Here is a 22,192-nt window from a genome sequence, read left to right as displayed (position 1 = left end):
TGTGAATATTGGTTGAGTGTCTAAATCATATTATCATAAATGGCCCCCTTTTTCATTTTTGGCTTTTGGCAGAGACGGGAATAGTCAATAGTGTATGATTGGTAATGAAGCAACAGCATTTCCTTTGATAAATTCAATTCAATATGTTATTATTATACTAGTTATAAGATACAATGATCTTATATATTAAATTTAATAAATAATAATTTGGCACACAAAAAATATAATTTTAAAAGCATTCTTTTATGAATGCAACCATTAAATTATAATTTTAAATAAGAGTACAATTTCTATTTATTATTGCTGTAAAATATTTTATACTCCAACCAAACAGAAATAATTATTAATATGATTTTTAAAATAATTTTTGTAAAAATTAATAAACTTATTATATATAATATGATTTGTGATTGATTAATAATATAAAAATAATACATTATTTACTCTTTACATAATTTAGAATTTTCTAAAATATGCACTCTCATAATAAACTATACTTATATTTTAAATATAATAGTATATGTTAAAATAAAGTAATGCAACAATATGTCATTTGACTTTTAAATTACATTCTTTTTTTTATAAATTTGATCTGTTTCATAAGAGCTTTTAATATAAAAATTAAATTGATAAGATTTGACTTTTGTAAAAGAAAAGTATTAAAAGTATCGTTGCACCAATTTTTCCACTAAATATCATTTGATTTTATCCCTTTATACTAATATACTAATATTGATGTTAGCAACTTACTTTATCATTATTATTATTTTAAATAAAATTTATTATTTAATAGAAATGCATGTTGAGTTTATTAAATAATTTAAAGATAAACTCACTAACAATTCTTTTTATATTTTCATGTAAAGTAAACGATCCATTTAAGCTTAATACTAAAATATAACAATACGTGCAACACCGATTTAAAGAATCCACGACGTCTCCACAACACGTGAACTTGCCTGGATATGCTTGACCATCTCTAAATAAAGTGCTAAAAACAAATAAAATCTCGACGTTCTAGCCAATGAACAATGGTCATGGAGCTAATTATTGGGGACCCAGAACGCAATTAGATCTACCAATTCATTTTTATAATTTTGTTTATACTTTTGAACAATGTTCATATAGTGAAGTGACTAATTTAAGGGTTAATGATTTAATTGGGATCGAATGAATTTTAATAAAATGTTTTTTTAAATATAACATCCTAATAATATTAAAAAATTATATAATATATATAAATTAATGATAAAAATATCATAAATTATAATATTTTTTAAAATCAAAACAACATTGTTTTAAAAGTTTTTTTAAAAAAACAATTTTAAACGAAACGGGTTAATTCATCATATTTTATTGTTTAAAACCGATCTAAGAAAATATTGATTTTTAAAAAATATTAGAGCAAACACAGATGAATTCTGGGTTAAATTTCAAAAGTGTCATTTTGAATCATGGTGAACCACGTAAAGTGGCACTTCTACAAACATAATTGCGTCAATAATTAGATGTACATGCAAAAGAATAATTTCTGCACATCAACACAAATTGGAGTTGATGTCAAAGGAACAAGGCTCATCGTGAATAGCAAAAGGACAAGAATAAGGATCGTGTCCCTACAATCACCATGTGACACCATTGAAGCATGTTCTCACTCTATTGTGCTGTCCCACAACGCATACTTATCCAACTTGTGCGAAATGACTCAAACTGGCTTTTGGAAAGCGATTCCTCAAGTCTATGCAAGTGCCAATGCTTCATATTGGTTATTATACTTGGTTCTGATTTCATATTAATAGACAAAAAAACGTGCGGCACTAAACATAAGTCTTGTGTGCGGTATATTTCGGGTAAGTTCTCAAAATGATAGTACATTAATTTTTTGCACAATTTATATTTGCAAGATGTGATGATATGAGGGGAATTTTTAACGTTGATGATGTATCTAATCTAAAGCATTGCTATGGGTAAGTGTATAAAATAAGGAGTTATAAATATATGAATTTAACTCTTATATACTGGCAATTAAATTTTTTTACATAATCAATTATTAATATGATCCTTTAAGTAGTTATTTAAAAAATTAATAAATTTATCATAATTTCAAAATTTTATAAGTAGATCCTCAAAAGTCAATACATAACACCATAAATCTCCCCAAAATCTTATTTTCCAGTGAAACATGAGACTAAAATGTAAATGAAGCAGGAGAACATAATATTTCTCTCTCTCTCTCTCTCTCTCTCTCTCTCTCTATATATATATATATATATATATATATATATATATATATATATTAATACATTTCAAATAAAGGAATTCAAAGAGAGTTTAGGCTTAAAAATGATATCAAATAATAACACATATATACGAGAAACTATTGTGTGTATAATGCCTTGCCAATTTGATCCTACCGCAAACCATCAGAACGCTAAACAAAGCAATTTATAACAAATTTTTGGAGGAAAAAAGTATTATTAAATCCTATATAGATATTAAAAAGTAAAATATATATGTTTAATTTCTCTTTTAAGTCTTGAGTTTTATATAATAAAAAATGTCTTACTAGAAGAGCTAAATCCAAAGGACTGTGATCCCAAACTCACAACAATTTCAATGTTAAAATGATTGACGAATTATGCATTCAAGAACTTAATTAAAATTTTCTTAATTAGTCTGAGAAACTGATGTTACAACATTAGATAGTTTTGTATACTAAAATAGTGGTTTTGTATACTAAAATAGTGGTTTACAACAAAGGGTTTGATAGATAATGAAATGATGGAATTAAATATTTTGAAAAGTTTATTTAGGACGAGAGATGAGATCATGAGGAAAGTCAAAGAAAAGAGAGTGAAAATAATTTAGAGTGTGTCTGGACAGATGTTAATTGAGAAAAGTAATTGATCAGAGAATTTAAATTTATTTAATCTAAAATTTATTGTTTGGATGTTTTTTTATGAAGAATTTAAATTTTTGAAATTTTAAAACAAAATTTTAAACAATTAAAAATATGGAATTTTAATTCCCTTCTAAAAGGCGAGAAATTGAAATTTTCTTCTTAATAGAAGAACCTTTCAAAATGTTTGTGTATTTTCTTTATAACCTTCATCCTCTCTTTTACTTGAAAGTTTTCAAAATCTTATTCTAGAACTCAAGACTCTTCCCTCACGCCAATGATCTTCTTATTCAAAAATCGTCTGAGTTCGGGAAACATCGATCGGGTGCGGGCGTAGGGAGACACGTAGAATTGCACCTGTCAATCAGGGGAGTAGTTGTCGCTGCCTATCACGTGGTGGAGGTGCTCGTCGATGCGAAGGGTATGGGCCATACCTTGCGCCGTTAACTAAATGTTATGGTCAGGTATGATGGTGTACATCGTCGTGTTCCGACCCCCTGCGACTTTTCATGTCACATCAATATTCTTTTCTTTGGAAGCACACCAATCATATATTTTCTTCTCTTTGCATTCATTTTTTTTTCACCCTCACAATTTTAATTTTTTTTATCCAAACACAAAATTTTGAAAATAAAAAAATTTCAATTGAAGTATTTAAAATTCTTAAAATTTAAAATTTTTCTGAATTTTAAATTTTCTCATCCAATCCACATCCTTATTGAAAAGTTTCTTCAAGAAAAATTGTGGTTGAGAGATGAAAGAAAAAGGAAATAAAACGTTTATCTTTATAAGACTGGGAAAGATGAACAATTCAGGTGAAGTTGAATACGGGAAAATTTTAAACTTTTTTTAGACCAGATCATGGCCGTATAAAATCTAACACAACCGCACTAGGAAACTTAATGTTGCTTACTTGGTCAAGCAACGTGGTGGCCGAACAAAATCCACCACTATTGTGGTAACACTTCAAACAATGAAGGGTTCTATGTTTCTAATATATTTATTAAATTTGAGCCCTCAAGATTCATGTTTTATTTTTTAATTTTTTAATAGTGTGTAAGCCACTTAGTATAACATAATATAAAAAACGTATTATTCCCAGTGGTATGGTGTACAAAATTGTCGGTGATATTTAATTAAAAAAATCTTTAAATCTCTATTGTAACTATTTTCCATTAGTATTATCTATAGAAGGTATTGAATGTAAAGTAACTACTAGTGTATAAATGCAGCGAATCAAAAAAATTTAAAATAAAAGGAAAAAGTATTTTTATTATATTTTTCAACACATTTCAGTAATTTTATTATTTTTTACTAGTTGAATTGATTCTTAAACAAGTTTTTTTAAGTAACTTTTAATATTTTTCAAAACACTACTTAAAATGATATTTTTTAAAATAATAGTTTCTAATTTTTTATATTTTATTTCACTTTTATTTTCTATATATTTATTTATTTTTCTTCTTACATTTTTAAATAAATTGTGATTTTATTATTTTTTTGTCATTTTATATTTTTCAGCTATTTTAATAGTTTATTTTATCACATATTTATAATTTAATAAGTTAGTTTTTCAACTTTCAATTACCAATTAATTTTCTCATCTTCTAACTAATTTTATTAAACATATCCTTTATCATAATTTCCATAATTATGTTGGCATCATTTGATTTAATTTTTAAAATCTTTCATAAAAAATTGTTACACTATAGCATAGCGTGATATCTTTTGGTGACATTTTTTAAAATGTTACTAATAATATATGATGAATATGGGGAGACTTCAAATTTTGTGACTAAGGAAAAAAATAATAAGAGAAAGAAGAGCAAAGATAAAAAAAAAAAAAGAGAAAAGAATTTTTAGAAAAAGTTTTCTTAAGATAAATTGTGGTTGAGAGAGTATAGTGAAAAAAATAAAGTATTTGATTTTATAAATCAGGAAAAAGAGGAACGACCCAAATGAAGTTGAATAAGGAAAGACTTCAGTCTTTGTAATTAAAGAAAACAATAATAAGAGGAAAATGAGCAGTAAAAGAAAGAAAAAGAAAAAGTGAAAGAAAACAAAGAATTTGCTTTTATAACATAAGGAAAAAATGAATGATCTAATCAAAGTTAAATATGAAGAGACTTCAAACTTTGTAACTAAAAAGAATATTAAGAAAAAGAAAAATAGAGAGAAAATGGCGGATTATGCAAAGAAAATAAAAATATAGTTTTCGTCGTCGAATTTGGATATTTTATTTATACATTGAAATTATAATAGCAATTAATTCAATCCATTAATAAAAATGTTTTTATTTATTTATAATAAATAAAATATTTGGAATTCATCCGTTATGAAAAGGACTTGATCAATCAACGAAAATGTTAACTACTTAGTCCTTAACCACTGGCACTAAGAAACAGAATAAATTAAGGTTCTCCCAGAAATACAAAACAATAAAATTTATGTCTTTGCGTGAATTGAGACTGTTGGATCCGGTAGTCTATGTGCTCCAACATTGATGATACAATATCTAGAAGAAAAAAATTATTTAAGAGAAATACCATATATTACTATAGATAAATTTTCTTATAATAAGGGTTGGTTTCCAAATGTCTTAATTGTAAGAGTAACGTGGAAGATTTATTAAGGCAGAAATTGATTTGAGGTGACTTTTTACTATTAAAAGCTGTGTAAACATAATGACATTTATTTGGAAAATTCATACACCTGATCAGTGCTCAAGGAAAAAATGAAGCTTTAATATAAACCAAGATGGCCCAAAACAAAAATTAAGATGGGCTATTATTGGTCTAACTTTTAGATGAATTTGGTTTTAATTTGAGGGACTCCCCCTTCTGCCACATTGTCATTATCGCCTGTAAACTTTTCTTTTTACTTGTAAATTTTACATAATTGCATTTATGCTATGTTAGGGGTGCATCCTCCGTATACAACAATAACATATTTTTTCATGAACTTTGTACAACAGAAATATATTTTTATGAATGCTAATGTCATTCTCTTTAATACCTTTTTTCTAGTACTATCTTTGTGATTGAGTAAAAATCATTTTTGTGAGTTCCAAGTTTAAATAGAGAGAGAAAAATATTAAATAAAAAAATAAATTTCTACAAATTGATAATTTTTAATAAATTTCAATCAACCATATAAAATACTAAAAAGGAGATATTAGAAAAGGTACTCTGAGCATTTTTTTCGTTTTCATTATATATGGAGGACACCTCCCTAAGACAAAGAAAACATGTTTTTACTGTGTATTTTGCAAAATAGAAACACATTATTGTCAGGAGTATGAAATTACAAGCAAAATTTGAGATTAAAAAGCAAGAACGTTGGGTGGAAATAACAAGGGCCGGATTTAAGCATTTCAAAATCGACCGAAGAAACTAAGATGGGCTAACTTTTGATGAACTTGGTTTCAATTTGAGTTTGAGCATTTCGATCTCAACCAAAGAGAAAACCATTGCATTACCATCATGTCTCCCAAAACATAATAATAATAATAATAATCATAACAACAAAAGATGTCAACAATCCATCCTCATTACTCTATAAGATCAATTTCTAAGACCTTAACTGTTTTAACTTTTAGGTTCTAAAATTTCTTAAACAAATTAACAAAAGACATTACATAATCTCAGTTTCATCGATCCAACCCTGCCAAGGCTGAAGGGTTAAGGTTGGAATTAGACATGAGCTGCAACGAAGTGAAGTTATCATGCATTTTCCTTTGAACTTCACTCAACCTATATGCTTCTGCTTTGTTCTTCTCAATCTCAATTCATTGATGAATTATGCAATGATGACTGATGAGGTTGGTCAGATACTATATTTCAAGACCGTAGAAAATCTAACATTGATTTTTATACCGGATCTGGAGGTTGAAACTATTAATTAAGATGAATAGATTATAAATACGTACAGGTATTGTATGTAGTTCTCTTAATTAGTGTTGCTACTTCTTCAAATGTGAACTATTTAAAATAGTCCAAGTGACTTGAATCCCTTTGGTTTTCCAATAATCAGAAGTTAACTTTTTTTCTTAATTAATTTTTAGAAGATTTTACATCTCAAGAATTTACATGTGTAGTAGTTGTCCATATATATATACACACCAAATTTGATGAGTACTGGCAACCAAGTTGACATTTGATGCTAATCTTCAAGAATTGATTATTAATAGTTATCCAATTATATGACAACCTTACATGCAATTAAAAAATTGAAGAGAATATTTAATTTTTTAAACTTAATGGAAGGTTAGCGTAATTAAAATAAATATAACCAAAATTTACCTAAGTTTTAATTGGGAATTTTAACTAATAAAGTGTATTTTACTAACAAAAAAAATCACACTTATTTTATCATATGTACTTTTTTGTTATCAAGACTTTATTTAAGAAAATTAAATTCAGTATCATTAGAATCAATGATTTATTTATACTTATTTTATTATATTGAGTTGAATTAAAATAGAAAACGTGAATGTATGATCAAGGTTAACTTTGATCATACCTTTACTTGGTTGAACATTTGAGTATTTTTTTATCTGTAAAAATTAAAGTTAAATACTAAAGTATTTATAACTATTCATCGGCATTGGTTATTTGACTAAGTTAACCCCTTAGTATTTGAGTGTTTGTTTGGAATTGTTTTTTTAGTTTGATTTGAACCTCCAATATCTGTTTTAATCTATTTGTGCATCCTTAAAACCTCCTTGGAATTCTTATACTACGGTTATAAAAAAGTTTTTTTTTTTAAGAAAAAGAAAATAATTTTTTAACAAAATTGTTTTTGCATCATCTTACTCCATGAGATAATATAGTGAAAACTTTTTTAACTTTCATCTTTAATATGGAAGGTTTTCTACAAAAGTTTTGATTTGTTAGAAAATAGACTAAAAAGTTATAAAACACAATTTAACTTATTTTTTGTGTGTTCTATTTTTATAATTTAGTGTCTATTTGATTTGCTATTTCATGGTAATGAATAGGACAAATGGAATTATTTCATGTTTGATTTTTAAAAAATAATAATGGGACGATACAAGTGAAATGGACGACACAAAATTATCTCAACTTTTTTTCTAGATACAAAATGCTCAAAGACTAAAATACCCACTTTCAAACACTATTACTTTAATTTAATTGATTTTATTTTTTATTTGATTTAAATTTTTAAATTTTGATATACTATATTATATTATAATAGTTTAAATTTTAAGATTATTGAAATTATGTGTCTTAGCCTCCAAAGCATGGAAGGGTTGGCTGTTAATACTGATGGTTCGGGGGAGAGACTAGTTGTGGTGGACCTCTAAGAGGTGATTGGATTTAAGATTTTGCTAAGAAAATTGGTAAAACTACTTCTTATATAGCTGAATTGTGCAAATACATTCTTTAGCTGTTGCTCAAATGGATGGAGTATGATCCAAGAGATTATAAGACTCATGCAATTCTTCTGTCGTATTAAATTTGTTCAATTTTTTTGTGAGGACAATGTTTGTGCGATGCTCTTACATCTTCAGCTTATGATGTAGGGTGACTTTGTGATTTTAGAGCAACCTCCCATACTTAATTTGATGTAGTTTCTCTTCTTTTTGGGCCTTTGGCCCCTTGAATGCCAATAAATAAATAAATTAGGTGTCTTGAGTTAAATGATTTATTTTTATAATATTTTTTAAGAGTTCTATTTCTTTGATTTGTTCTTGATTAATAAAATAAAATATTAATTATCATTTATTAGTTACTTAATAATAAAGTATGAATTTAATGTCTATATAATAATAATGTAAGATTATTTTATACGATCATTTAATAAATGATTATGTAAAACTTTTTATATTATTATTATATAATTTTTTCCTCATAAAATATATCTTTTGTTTTTTAATTTATTTTATTAAGAAAATTATTTAAAAAATCTAACAATACATACCAAGGTCATTAATAAATTTATACAAACCCATATAAAAAAAAATGCAAACCCTGAAAGAAACCCAATCTTAAAATGATCCGTACATAAACTGATCAGTAATTACAAAGTTCCAAGGAACACAAGTCGTAGAAAACAAAACAGAATAGAAAAGGCAAGAAAAACACGTCCCACTGTTTGTTCAAAATAGTTTTTGTTTTTTTTGGCGTGCAAAGTCCCTTTCCACTTTCATAGTTCTTTCTTGTTTTTTTTTTTTTTTAATGTTCCCTTTCATAGTTTCATTTCATTACAACGTTTTCCCATGACAAAGTTTTTTCAAACCAACCTAAAAGAAAATAGTGAGAAGAAAAAAAATATGGAACATAATATATTTTTATTGGTTTTTTAAGAAAATAAAAAAGGAAAGACAATTTTTTTTTAAAATAATTTTTTTTCTTCCCCTTTCATTCAAATTTTAAGATTTTATCTCCTTTTATTTTTGTCCACTCGTAAGGTAAATGTTTATGGATTTTTTTTAACTATTGAAAATATCATAGTTCGACTTTTTTACTCCTAAAATACAAAAAAGAAATTAAAAAATTACCTAAATAATACATTCCCATTTTTATTTACCCAAATGAGAAATTTTATTGTGTTAAGTGAGAAATTGATTCATTATAAGAACGGTTTTTTCACTTGTACAGCTTTTTTTCGTGTGTTTCGAAATCGGTTCCCACGGAATTGATCTCTAAAGGTGTCATTTTTATTATTATTTTCACATGAGTTTGAGATCGGTTGCCTAAAAATTAGTTTCTTAATTGCGTTTTTAATTTTTTTATACATTTTATATCATTTTTTTTAAATTGTATATATTTATCATTTTTTAAATATTATTTGACATATGTTGTTGTTAATTTTATGCATTTTTTTGTTTATTCATTTTTCAAGAGTAAAAATTCTTTGTATTTTCATTTTATTAATCATATATATTTATGTTTTCTCTAAACTTCTAATTTAACGTTGGAATTTTGTTGTTATTTTTTTTATATTTTTTACTTTAATCATGTTAGTTCATGCGGATTATGAAATTTATCATTTTTTCTTCTTCTTCAATCATGCAAAATTAGCAATACATCCACAATTGTTTTTAAATGAAAATAAAATGAAAAAAAACAAAACTATTGTATCTAGACTGGATTTTCATTTTTTTAAAAAATATTTTAATATTTCTATAAAAAAATAAAATTATTTTATTGTTAATAAAATTTATATTTAACCCATAATTTATATTTATGGAACTACATTGTTATTCGATTGATAAAACATCATAAATATAAACAAAATAATAAAAAAAAAACAACTTCCAATTTTCTTTAAAAAGAATCAACCAGTTCCTATAATTAACATTTTTAAATATATAAAGCATAAAATTGGAATTAAAAAGGAAATGCAAGCATTCTTAAAAAATTAAAAAAAAATTAAAAAACAAAATAAATAAATATGCAATTGAAAAAAAAATCCCCAAAAACCGATTTCTCAATTAAAAAAAAAAGTGAAAAATCAGTTGAGAGAAACTGATTTCTCAACATCAACATAAATTTGTATCAATTATGTAAATAATCTTTAACTTACTATTATTTATGTAATTTTGAATTTTGAATTTTATTTATGGGTAAAAAAGTCATCATAGTTCTCTCTGCATACCATTATAGCACTCACGTGAATTCACAGTGGAGTTTCGTTTCACGAATTAGTTTGAATCCGGGACTAAATTTGGTATCCATTAATAAAAATGAAAAAGTTATTATTTTTTATATCAAATTTTTTTATCCATAAAAAGTGGCATACATCTCAAGCGAAAAGATTGAATTAGACTTCAGCAAGAGGTTTGGATTTCTAGTTCTTTCTAAATTACTACTCTTCTGAAATCCAGCATCAATTTTATGTTTTAAATTTGTATGCTTCTGTAATCTCAAAGAGAAAGTGCCATATCATCTTTTCTCCATATATAAATTAAAATAATTATTTTTAATAAGAAAAATACTTGTAGGAATTTTTTTAGCTAGTGTTTTTGTAAGATTTTTTAACAGGAGGGTTTTTAGGAATTTTTTTTAACCTCTCGTCTCTTATAATTTATTCCTTTTATATTTATTTCTAAATTGAATTTTAATAATTTTTAAAGAAATTATCAATAGTTAAAAATAATCTTATATTACAATATAAATATTTTATCATAAATTTAAAATATAATTTATATATCAAAAATATTTTTATTATAAATTTTAATTATTATATAATTTATATATTTAAAAATATTTATTATAAATTTTAGTTATATAAATAAATATTTATCATGTGGATTGTAGAAGTTAAAATACTATTTTTCTCCTCTAAAAAATACTATTTTTTTTATTAATATGAAGATACTATTGGAGTTGTTTATAAACCGATCCAATTTAATAAAAAACGGTCCAAACAATCAAAAATTGAATGGATTAAAAATTTGAAAAATCAGATTTTTTTATTGGATCAAATAAGATTTTGGGTTTGATTTTCAAAATTGATGCAACCAATTCAAAACCGAACTTAGACATATGTACATATATTTATCCATAATTTTATAATGTCACGTTATCACCCATGTTTATTTATTATATATTTGTGAAATTATCACATAACTTATACTATATATAATATAAAATATATTGAATTAAGGATACTTTTTTTGAGTTAAGATACATTAATAAAATTATGAAGTTGTGTAAATTTATTTTTGGTATAATAAGAAAATTATATTATTATTATGATATATAAATGAAATGTTTGATATTTTAATTTTTTATTATATATCATATACTTTATTTAATATTTTTTAAAAAATAAAAATAAGATTAAAACTAAAAATCTATCAAATCTAAACTACTTTAAATTGAATAAGATAACATCAAATTAATATTTTGAATAAAATTGATTGAAAGATAAATTAAAAAAACCTAAATTATTGGATCAAATAGTTTTTTTAAAAAAATTGATCAAATCCAATTGACGAACACTTTGAGTTATTATTATTATTATTATTATTATTATTATTATTATTATTATTATTATTATTATTATTATTATTATTATTATTATTATTATTATTATTATTATTATTATTATTATTATTATTATTATTATTATTATTATTGATTGATTGATTGAACACACAAGGCAAAATCAGTGTTTATTTGGACATAGAGAAGTAACATGTACATGTATTAATTTTGTACAAGCATAACCCTTCCCTACCAAAAACAGCTTGTCATTACAAAAAACCAAGTGTCATCATAGAAGCCTCTTCTATAAATAAAGTGGAAGGATTAACTTGTATTTATTCAAAGTGCTCCCAGTTTTGAGTAATCACTGTAGATGTTGGAAATGAAGTTGGTGACTTCAAGCTTCCAACTCCGGATTCCAAGGCCTCCCAAATCACAGGGACTGCATTGTTACCAGCATTGCTAAATGCAGCAAAATTTCTTGCCTTCAGGTTGTCAATTGTGTCCACATAACTCTGTACACGACGAACCTGTGTTATGTTTACAAGGACTTAAATGTGAGCACCTTTCACTATCAATTTGGAATCTGCATTGAATAAGAAAGTGGTGGGAACTATTTTTGGATCACCTACTAATAAAAGAGTTATTCTTGTATGAAAATGTTGTGTGTAGACACAACTAATTGAAAGATACTATTAAAATAATAACAATGACTTTGTTATTTTATTTTGGTTAAATTACTCATTTGATTCCTATAGTTTCATGATTCTTATCTTTTTAGTTTTTATGGTTTGAAAGTGATTTTTTTAATTTCTATAATTTTTAAATTATAGGAACTAAAAGGAAATTAAAATACAAACTATAAAGACTAAAAAGAATATTTTTAAACTACACAGAGACTAACTAAAAGAGAATTAAAATGTAAATCATAGGAACTAAAATGATCACTTTCAAATTATAGGAACTGTAAGAATCATAGGGACCAAATGAATAATTTAACCTTTTATTTTATTATGAAGTTAAAATTTATACAATCAAAGTAAAAAAAAAACTTTTACACAATCAATTCATCAATCAGAAATTAGGATTGGTAATTTGATATGACCTATAAGAAAATTATTAAAAAATTAAATAAATACATGATAATTTGTAATTATTTTTACACTACATATACTATTTCCTCTTTTCTTATTATTGAAATACATGTTGAGCTTCTGATTATTATTATTTTTGTATATACATTGTGCTTAATACAAGAATTGCTAAAGTTGCTTAGTTATCACTAACCTCAACTCTTCTCTGCCCTTTGGCTTCTCCCTCAGCAGCAATGGAATCCAGTTTAAGCAATTGAACCATTAGCAATTCTGTCAAGATAGCAAATTCTTTGTCTTCAACCTTAGCACCACCACAAACAGTTGTCTCCAAAGCAACCACCTAACAAGCATCATCAAATATTGCTAGTCTTATTTTCAAAATTTCAATGCAAGTGTTTCAATTTCCATGACAAGTAATAGCACCTTTTGATATAGCTTGTCAACTTCTGTTCTGACTTTGGAGATGGCTTCACATGCCTTTGAGATATCTTCACTCTTATGCATCTCCTCAAGCTTTCTCTCTTTGCTGGCTGGATCCTCTAGCAATATAACCTTAGACATGTCTTTCACTCCCACCATATGCAAGCATTCCTCATCCTCTTTCTCTTTCCCTCTAAATAGTAACCTTTGCTCTTTAGGCTCAAGACCAGTCTCGGATGTAAGCACCATTTTTAGATGCCCTTCCATTAAGCCAAAACAGAGAACTTAGGCTTCAATTTAAGAATCTAGCAAAGTGCTTTTATTTGAACAACATGCCTATTCTAAAATACCCCAATTAATGAAAGCTAAATTGTAACAACTTTTATCAACCTAACATTAAAGGTGCACTAATAATAATAATAATAATAGTACAAAAAGGGAATGATGAATTTTGCTGGCCAAAACGTATGCTTTCAGCAAGGTCAATGTCAAATAAAGATCAAACATAAAAGGGAAGAAGGGAATTGATGAAATATTCTCAAGAGTCAAGACTAGTAGCAATTGTGAATGTGAATTTCTCCACAAGAATTATTACACCTGAAGCACTAATTCCAACATCACCTAATAAAAGAAATTTCCCACTTGATACTTCACGCGAGATAAAAATAAAACCTCTCTAAAGTAAACTTTTGATGAATTCAAAAGAGGCTATATAAATTGTAATAAAAGTTACCTTTTCATATAAAAACCCAAGAAGGTAAATGAGGAAACAATTGACCCCCCCCCAAAATTTAAATGTTCCTGCATAATGTATAATAATAAGCTTACCAAAAGTGGATTGTGCAGGAACAGTGACCTCATGGTGGTAAGAACCATGAGAGACCTTGATTTTGATCATGGAACTAGAAGAGGAATCAAGGGGTTGTCTCTTCTGAACAAGCATGCCACCAGGTCTTAGCTCCCAATCTATGCTTCCTCCCTTAATAACTCCATCATTGGCTGCTGCACCTTTTGAAGCTGATGATGATTTTTTCATTGCCAACAACAACGGTAAAACTAAAATTGGTAAAATATAGCAATAGGATAAAGAAAGAGGAAGGTGGAGCTAACTGAGAGAAGCAAGAGAGAAAGTATCAGAATAACAAAAGACGACACTGGAGTAAGCAAACAAAAGTGGTTCAGGATAGGGACCCCCCAACTGTCATTTGCAAAAACACCGCTTGCAATGTTACAATTATAACACAAGAAAGAAAAAGTAGTGTTTTGGTACAAAAGTTTATACCGTACACAGCCTAGTAACACATGCATGAATCATTTCAACATATGTGGTACTAATAAGAGTCATTATCCTTATTTATTTCTTGTTGAATAATAGCTTTGGTGGTGTTCACATAGGACCTGACAGAGACATGGAAAAACACAGGATCTGCTTCTAATTCAACTCGATCAACACTTTGAAGCTACAAGTTTTTTTTTTTTTTTCTAAACCATAGACATCTTTCACTTGAGGCAATCCTATTTGAGCCGAATAAAAATACTATGGATGAAAAAACTCATTCTCCAAACATTTAACGCAACTACATATTCATGACTTTTAATCTAGTTAAACTAAATCAATCTCACACTAGTTTGATTCACGCGTTTGGTTGGTGGTGAAAGCTACTAGTTTTAGTACACATGCAAGAATCATTTCAACATATGTGGTACTAATTAGAGTCATTATCCTTATTTCTAGATGAATATCATAGCTTTGGTGGTGTTCCCATAGGACCTCACAGAGACATGGAAAAACACAGGATCGATCTGCTTCTAATTCAAATCAACACTTAACTACAAAGTATTAGTATTAGTACAATACCGCGCCAATTTTTTTTTCTTTTGCTAAGCCTATTTAAGACGAACATTCTGTAAAATTCGACTGCTCTGAGTCTATGACAACATAATTGCTACACGCCAATTTGCCTTCGTGGATGGAAGTAGATTTTGGAGAAAAATCATACACATGCAGACATGTACTCGTAAAGGAATTATTAACGTCACCCAGCTTTTTGAATTTAATAATGTCATTCTTATGACACATTCTCACTCGGTTCTTATGATAACTTTTACTATAATAATAATAATAATAATAATAATAATAATAATAATAATAATAATAATAATAATAATAATAATAATAATAATAAAAGAGAGGATGATAAACAGAAAAGGTTTAAAAAATAAGATAAACAGAAGATGCGATAAAGATGCATAAAAATTATTTAATATAAATGTGTCAATAAAGTTTTAGGAGAGCATATATTTTTTTAGTGGTTAATTTTTTTTTTGTTACTAGAAGAATTTGAGTCTACCATCGATATCTCTTCCACCTTTCTTCTTTCTTTATTACCAAACTAATTTTATATCAACTTAAAATTGATACGGTTATTTCAGCTTAAAAAGCTGTCTCGAGTTTGAGCCTTAGTTATTCAATAATGTTTATCCAACAATGTTTAAGATGATGATACAAAGTTCAAAGTAAATGTTTCTCCACAAGTAGACCATAATATGAATGTTAATGTGTATAGTTATTTTGATTCGCCATCTAATAAGTTTTAATTTACAATCAATTTGTGACAAATATTTGAGTATTTTTTAAAAGTAGAAACAGACCTATTTGGAACAAATTGACTATACTATCAAAGTAGCTCTCTCCAGATGGATTATAATCATTTGATATGGTTTTTAATTAATTTTATGAGTCATTTAAAATAAAATGAATTAAACAGAACAAAAACAAATATTTTTTTTATTTGTATAAAATGATTTATTGTAGTTATTTTATTATTGTTTATATTCTATTTCTTATAATTAAAGTTTCATTACGTAACTTATTTTTCTTGCCATTTCCCCATCTATTCTCATTGATTTCTTAAACTTTTTTTTGTCTATTTGCTTGGTTCCCCCGTCATTTTACTTATTTTGTTAGCCCATTTCTCGATATATTCATTTTTTTTTTCAGTTCCTTTACTTTTCATTTTCACAGTTTTCTCTTTTTTTGACAGTCATAGTTTTCTCTTATTTATTTAAATATGTTTTTCCTCCTATTTTTTTCGAAACATTTCCATGATTTTTTCCTCATATATAAAGAATTTTTCCACTATTTCTTTTGCACATTTTCATCATTTCCCCTCTTATATACATGGCTTTTCCATCCATTTTTCCTTTCAATGGCATGGTTGCTTTTCCTGCACATTTGCATCTATTATTTTTTCACTAATTTATATAGTTTTTTTTCAACATGCTTTGATTTTTTCTTCTTATTTTCAAAAATATTTTCCCTACCTATTTGTCTCACGTATTTGTTTCTTTTTCATCCACAGACCCACCTTATATCTGTTATAGTTATAATGCATATATATAATTTTTTTCTTTTGATAATAATTAGGTGACTGGGTTCGAGTTTGATACACACATAATTATGTATACATATGAATCGTATGTCAATTTTGATAGAAAAAAGAATTGTAGATCTTTGGATTGGGATTATACACATGCATTTAGTCATTATAATTTGTGGATAATTTTTTTTATTAATTTTATCTATATTTATAAATGGTTATTACTTATTACTAAGGTAAAATATTTGGTCAATCGTTGCATGGAAAATTAATTAAAGTAATTTGTTTAACTCTTGTTTCCCGTGTATTTTAAATTAATTAATTAAATGCTAAATCAAAATCATAAATATTATTATTCAACAATAGGATTGACGAACATGAATTTGGTAATCATATATACTAGTCAAGCTTGCACCAAAATATATATATATATATATATATATATATATATATATATATATATATATATATATATATATATATATATATATATAGTCAAGTTTGAGTTGAGAAGTACAGCAATAAGGGATACAATTGAAACTGGATTTTTTTTTCTATAGCTATTTTTAATTTGTATATAACAACCATCACTTGATTAGTATGTCGTTGAGGCTTGTACAATATCAATTAATTATTTTCTAAGTAGATCTCAGCTGATAACACTAGCATGTGGTTGAGAGAGTTTTTATTGTATTGGGAGTAGGGGTGGAAATAATCTGAGTCAAGTCTAGTTTTACTCGGCTTGAATTTGGCTCATTATCTGTCATAGATTTTTTTTTAAGGCTTGACTCGCTTACTTAAAAGTATGATTTTGGCTTACGAACCTATTTAAAAACTTGTTTAAAGACGTCTTTAATCAATTAATTATTTTAAAACTTGGTGAAATACTAACTAAAAAAAAGAAACTTATAAAATTTCATATAAGTAATGTACAAATTCAAAAATAATTGATAAAGAAAATCATATTGAATTTAAGCCGTTAAAACACAAAGTATATCAAAAGAAAATAAAAAAAGTGAGTATAATATTAAAAAATGTATGGATTAGAGATTATTTATACTAATATTGCCAAACAAAAATATTTAAATTGTCTAAAAATATCTTTACAAAACCTTCTTTTTCCTTGGAAGTATTAATGTGGTTACATTATCCTTTTAGCTTGAGTCTTTTTCTTTTTTAAAATTTTTCACATGCAAGCAAACTCTCTAAGCATCTTATGTCACTTCATCCTGTGATTCATAATGCCATAAAAATGGTATAGATAATCATCGTTAATTTGTCAGTTGCTATAAAGCTAGCAAACAAAATATAGTTCAAGATATACACCTTTAAACCAATAAATTAAAGTATAGATAATCATCGTATAGATAATCATCGTTTTAATAGTTTTTTAATTAATAATAATAATAGTTATTATTATTAAATAGGTCGGCTTAACAAATTTTTTATAATTTGGGTTTGACCTTTTTATTTAAAAAGACTTTTTTAAAAAGTTTGAACTTAACCTTTACAATAAACAAACTTTAAATAGGTCGAGTCAAAAACCCTTTAACAAGTTACTCGACTCATTTTCATCCTTAATTGAGAATGTCTCCCATTTCATCACTTATTATCTAACAAAAATATTAAAAAAAAAAATTAAAATACAGCACCTGCGACATATTTAAAATCAAATACATCTTTTACCTCAATAAAAAAAGTTGACGAAATCTTTACCTCAAAATAAAAATGAAGTTAAAGTCTGCTAACAATGATGGACAACAAACAAAAGGATTACAAAATCATTTGCAATTCTGCTTCTTCTATGTCAGCAAAGATTCCAAAATGCTAGTGATGAATGTCTTAGTTTCCTTAACACTTCGCTATCAAATTACGGCAGGCTCTCCCATTTTCAATATCACAAAGTTAATTAGGTAATTGTCATCGACAAGTAAGAAAATTGCTATTTTTAATAGAGAAATCGAATTCAGATGTGAGATGTACATGATTCAATTAACTAAGCTAAATCCCTTAATTTAATATTATTTTCAACATAATATTTACTATTTATTAAAATTTATTAAAAATCATATTTTTTTAAAATCTCACTTCTTATTTAATGAATTTCACTCATAATTTTAATTTTTTTAATAAATTTTAATCATTAATAAAATATGTAATATTAAAAAAAATGTGTTGGCAACACTAATCTTACAAGTAATTTGTCCGATTGAATTAATTACTAGTCACCAGCTAATACAATATTAGTGCCTAAACAATAGTATATGAATCTAACCAAAAACATGTAGTTTTCATGTTAGCATACCAATCAATCCTCTGTTAATTGTCTTTTTTTCTCTTCCTATCTGCAATTCAATTGTAAATGGTTTTTGAATATTCCATGTGATACGATTAATTCGAACGACTAGCCATCATCAACTAAAAGAACAAAATGTTGACTAAAAGAACATAAAAAATTTAATATGGTGTGGTAGAGAGGAATCGGTTGCTTTATATGAAAATGACTTCAAGTCGAACTGATAATTACCTATTCATGAAATCAAAGCAAAAGAGAAAGCAAAGAAGCAAGGTTTTTTTTTGGCAGAACTTATTTATGTCAAAGTGAAAACAAAGAAACAAAGTTCTTTAAGGAACTCAATGATATATTACCATTATTATTTTTTTTCAAATTTTAGTCTTCGTTATAAGATTATAGTTTGTTTATACCAGCACAATCAATTTTTGTTTTTATTGGTTTGCATCTCAAGCGTTCTTTTATGATCGAATTCAACTTTTCTTGTACTGATCCTGGCCTCCTTTTGGATCAATTATGTAGAAGGATGTCAAAAGAAAGTATTTAGATAAGTATATGAAACCTTTGTAACATCAATTATTTTTTACATGCAAAATAAGGGCTGGTATGGAAATGGAAGTAGAAAAATGCTGATGATCTCTTTATGCGATGTAGCTCTCCTATGATAAACATGTATGCAATTTCATTTTGATATTAACTAATATTCTCTTAGATGCGTTGATAATGCAATAAATGAAATTGCATATACTGAGTATTGTGTATGTAATTCAATTTAATACTCGTAGAAAAAACCTTGTTCATGTGATCAAACAAACTATCAAAATTTAATAAATATATATACCGTATTGGATATGTACTTGGAATTTAATACTTGTAAGAAGAATTTTGTTATTTATAACATTCTCATTGGAATCAAACAAACTTGTTTTTCTGTATCAAAATATTATATTAATTAACATAATAATTTATGTTATTAATATTTTTTAAATATGTATATTAATGACAAATAATTTAAAACAAAGAAAAAACTCGTAAAGTTAAAGTATCCATCCAATAGGGTATGCAGAGAGGAGGACAACATAATGCATGCAAAGAAAGACACAAAAAGACAGATGGCACACTTGTTGGATCAATAGCAATTTGTTGTGTAGGATAAAATCATGAACTCAAAGGGAACCCCTTTAGAAACCTTTTCTTTTAGCCTTGAATTTGGACCCAACCCCGTTTGACTACACGTGTGCATTTTCCCATTGGTGGAATGATGAAACTCATGTTGGTGATGGTGTGTTTTCCATTAATAGTGAGGGCTATGATAAATTAGTGAATAAAAGGTAGGTGGAAGGAAGAATCTTAGCAGGTTAAATGGTTTATAAAGCGAATAAATAGAAGAGGAAAAAGAAAAGGATTAATGGTGATGTAAGCAATCAAACAAAGTTTACATAACACTTAATAAAAAAGATTTGCATTTAATTAATTATGTGCGGGTAGTTTAAAATAAATAATTACATAGATTTAAAATATTCTATAGAATCATCAAATGGATTGTGACTCATAAATCAACTCAACTTAACCCACCCCATTGAAAAAAAAATTAAGATCCATTGATATTAGTGGTATGTTTTACAAATTTACACTCTTTAATAACTTTTCTATAGCTGATAAAAGAAATGATTTTTCTATAAAATGATAATTAAGTTTTATAAATTTAATCATTACTCCAATTGAGTTTTAAGTTTGGTTGACTCATTTATAATTACCTTCATCTAAAGAAACTTGTATTAAATTTTAATTAGGTATATTGATAGATTTTTGTTTTTCCATGGTTCTATCTTTTCCCCTCCCTAAATTCTCCGATCCCTATCCCCTCATCCTCCTCTTCCTTATTTTTTTAAGAGCCGTATTCTGTTTCCCTTTTTATTTTTTAAGTACAAAACACATGTGTATTCTTCAAAAAGTAATAATTTTAATAGAATTAAATAAGATCACTATTAATTAATTGATTGATAAAATTCTTTCTTTAAATATTTAACATATTTTTTTTGTCAAAAAAATATATTTAACACATTTTCATACTCATAATTTGAATTCAAGGTCACTTTTTAAGTCACATACTCCTATCCTCTTCCTTATATTTTCATAAAGAAGGAAAATAATATTAAACTTATCATATGATTGGCATAGCTTCTTTTCACAAATATTGTGTCGAAATAAAGTCCATTCCATTTTCTCTCCTTTTCTTACCCTTGGTCACGTACGTATCCAAATATCTTTCCACGATACACTGAACCTTCATATATATAATTTTTCAAAGTCCCTTCCATCAAAAGACCCACCCATTTTTTAAAGATAATCCTCCCTTATCCCCTCTCTATCAAGATACTATTATCTTAATATCTCATCCTTTCTGCTAATCTAAATTAACAAACAAATAATTAATATTTTCTAATAAAAGAAATATCATTATCTATACTTTGCTACCAGAACTGGATCTCTTTCTCAAAGAATCTCCTTCCTCTACCGGTTTTCATTACATCTTGCATATTTTCCTATAAGTGCTAAACTATTAAGTTATGTATCTTTTATTTTCACCCTCGCTTCTTTTGGCTTATACATCCTCCACCAACAAACCCACGCTATCCCCTTCCTGCCCTCTTCCTCTCCCTTTTCTATTCTCTTTTTGTTAGTGATAAAAGGTGCAAAATAGGAGTGATTAAATACTTAAATTGTGTGATAGCTCAGTATGGCATGAAGTTAATTGGATCCAAATTGAATTTGAAAATTAGGTTTGATGTATTTTTTTTATATCAGAATTGACTTGTAAATATTTTGGATTAACTCAATTTAATGTTTTAAATATCTTAGATTTATCATATATTTTTACAAAAAGTATATGTATACAGCTATCTAGTTTAAATTAATATTTTATTGGTTCTTTCAAAATCTTATTTTGTCACATACATTTATTGCCTATATATTTATACATTGTCTAAATTTTAGACATGGTCAACATCAGTTTTATTTTGAGTCAATTTATGATTAAGACCGAGTCTAACTATTAGCTCAACCAAACCTGAAGCATATGCATGATTCTTACCCTAGATTCCTAGTAAGAAAGAAAAGCCACACTATCCTCAGTATCCAGTGAGTGT

At 26.4% G+C, this 22,192-nt stretch overlaps 1 protein-coding gene across 2 annotated transcripts; it reads right to left on the bottom strand.

The window, feature by feature from the left end:
* Positions 1-12,018: 12,018 nt before the first annotated feature.
* On the bottom strand, positions 12,019-14,561 carry LOC100800041 (BAG domain-containing protein). Of its 2 annotated transcripts, none has more exons than NM_001255103.2 (4): positions 14,199-14,561; positions 13,374-13,630; positions 13,144-13,290; positions 12,019-12,386 (listed from the first exon to the last, which is right to left on the bottom strand). In NM_001255103.2, the coding sequence occupies exons 1-4, from the start codon at positions 14,404-14,406 to the stop codon at positions 12,192-12,194; spliced, it is 807 nt and encodes a 268-aa protein (NP_001242032.2). In that variant the 5' UTR covers positions 14,407-14,561; the 3' UTR covers positions 12,019-12,191. The 2 variants fall into 2 exon arrangements, with proteins under 2 accessions (NP_001242032.2, XP_025980030.1); XM_026124245.2 differs by having other exon boundaries at positions 12,019-12,442; positions 14,199-14,545.
* Between the last annotated feature and the right edge of the window lie 7,631 nt (positions 14,562-22,192).

Source organism: Glycine max, chromosome 2, assembly GCF_000004515.6.
Source record: "Glycine max cultivar Williams 82 chromosome 2, Glycine_max_v4.0, whole genome shotgun sequence".
NCBI classification, from domain to species: domain Eukaryota; kingdom Viridiplantae; phylum Streptophyta; class Magnoliopsida; order Fabales; family Fabaceae; genus Glycine; species Glycine max.
Note: the sequence above shows the minus strand (reverse complement) of the source record. Positions and strands in the feature narration are given on the sequence as shown.

Bases quoted from the DNA above. Each gene is read 5' to 3' on its own strand.
- LOC100800041 (NM_001255103.2), bottom strand. From the start codon at position 14,406: ATGAAAAAATCATCATCAGCTTCAAAAGGTGCAGCAGCCAATGATGGA. The intron at 13,291-13,373 runs GTGCTATTACTT...GATGCTTGTTAG, and splicing joins TTGACAAGCTATATCAAAAG to GTGGTTGCTTTGGAGACAAC. The intron at 12,387-13,143 runs GTTAGTGATAAC...AACATAACACAG, and splicing joins AAGGGCAGAGAAGAGTTGAG to GTTCGTCGTGTACAGAGTTA.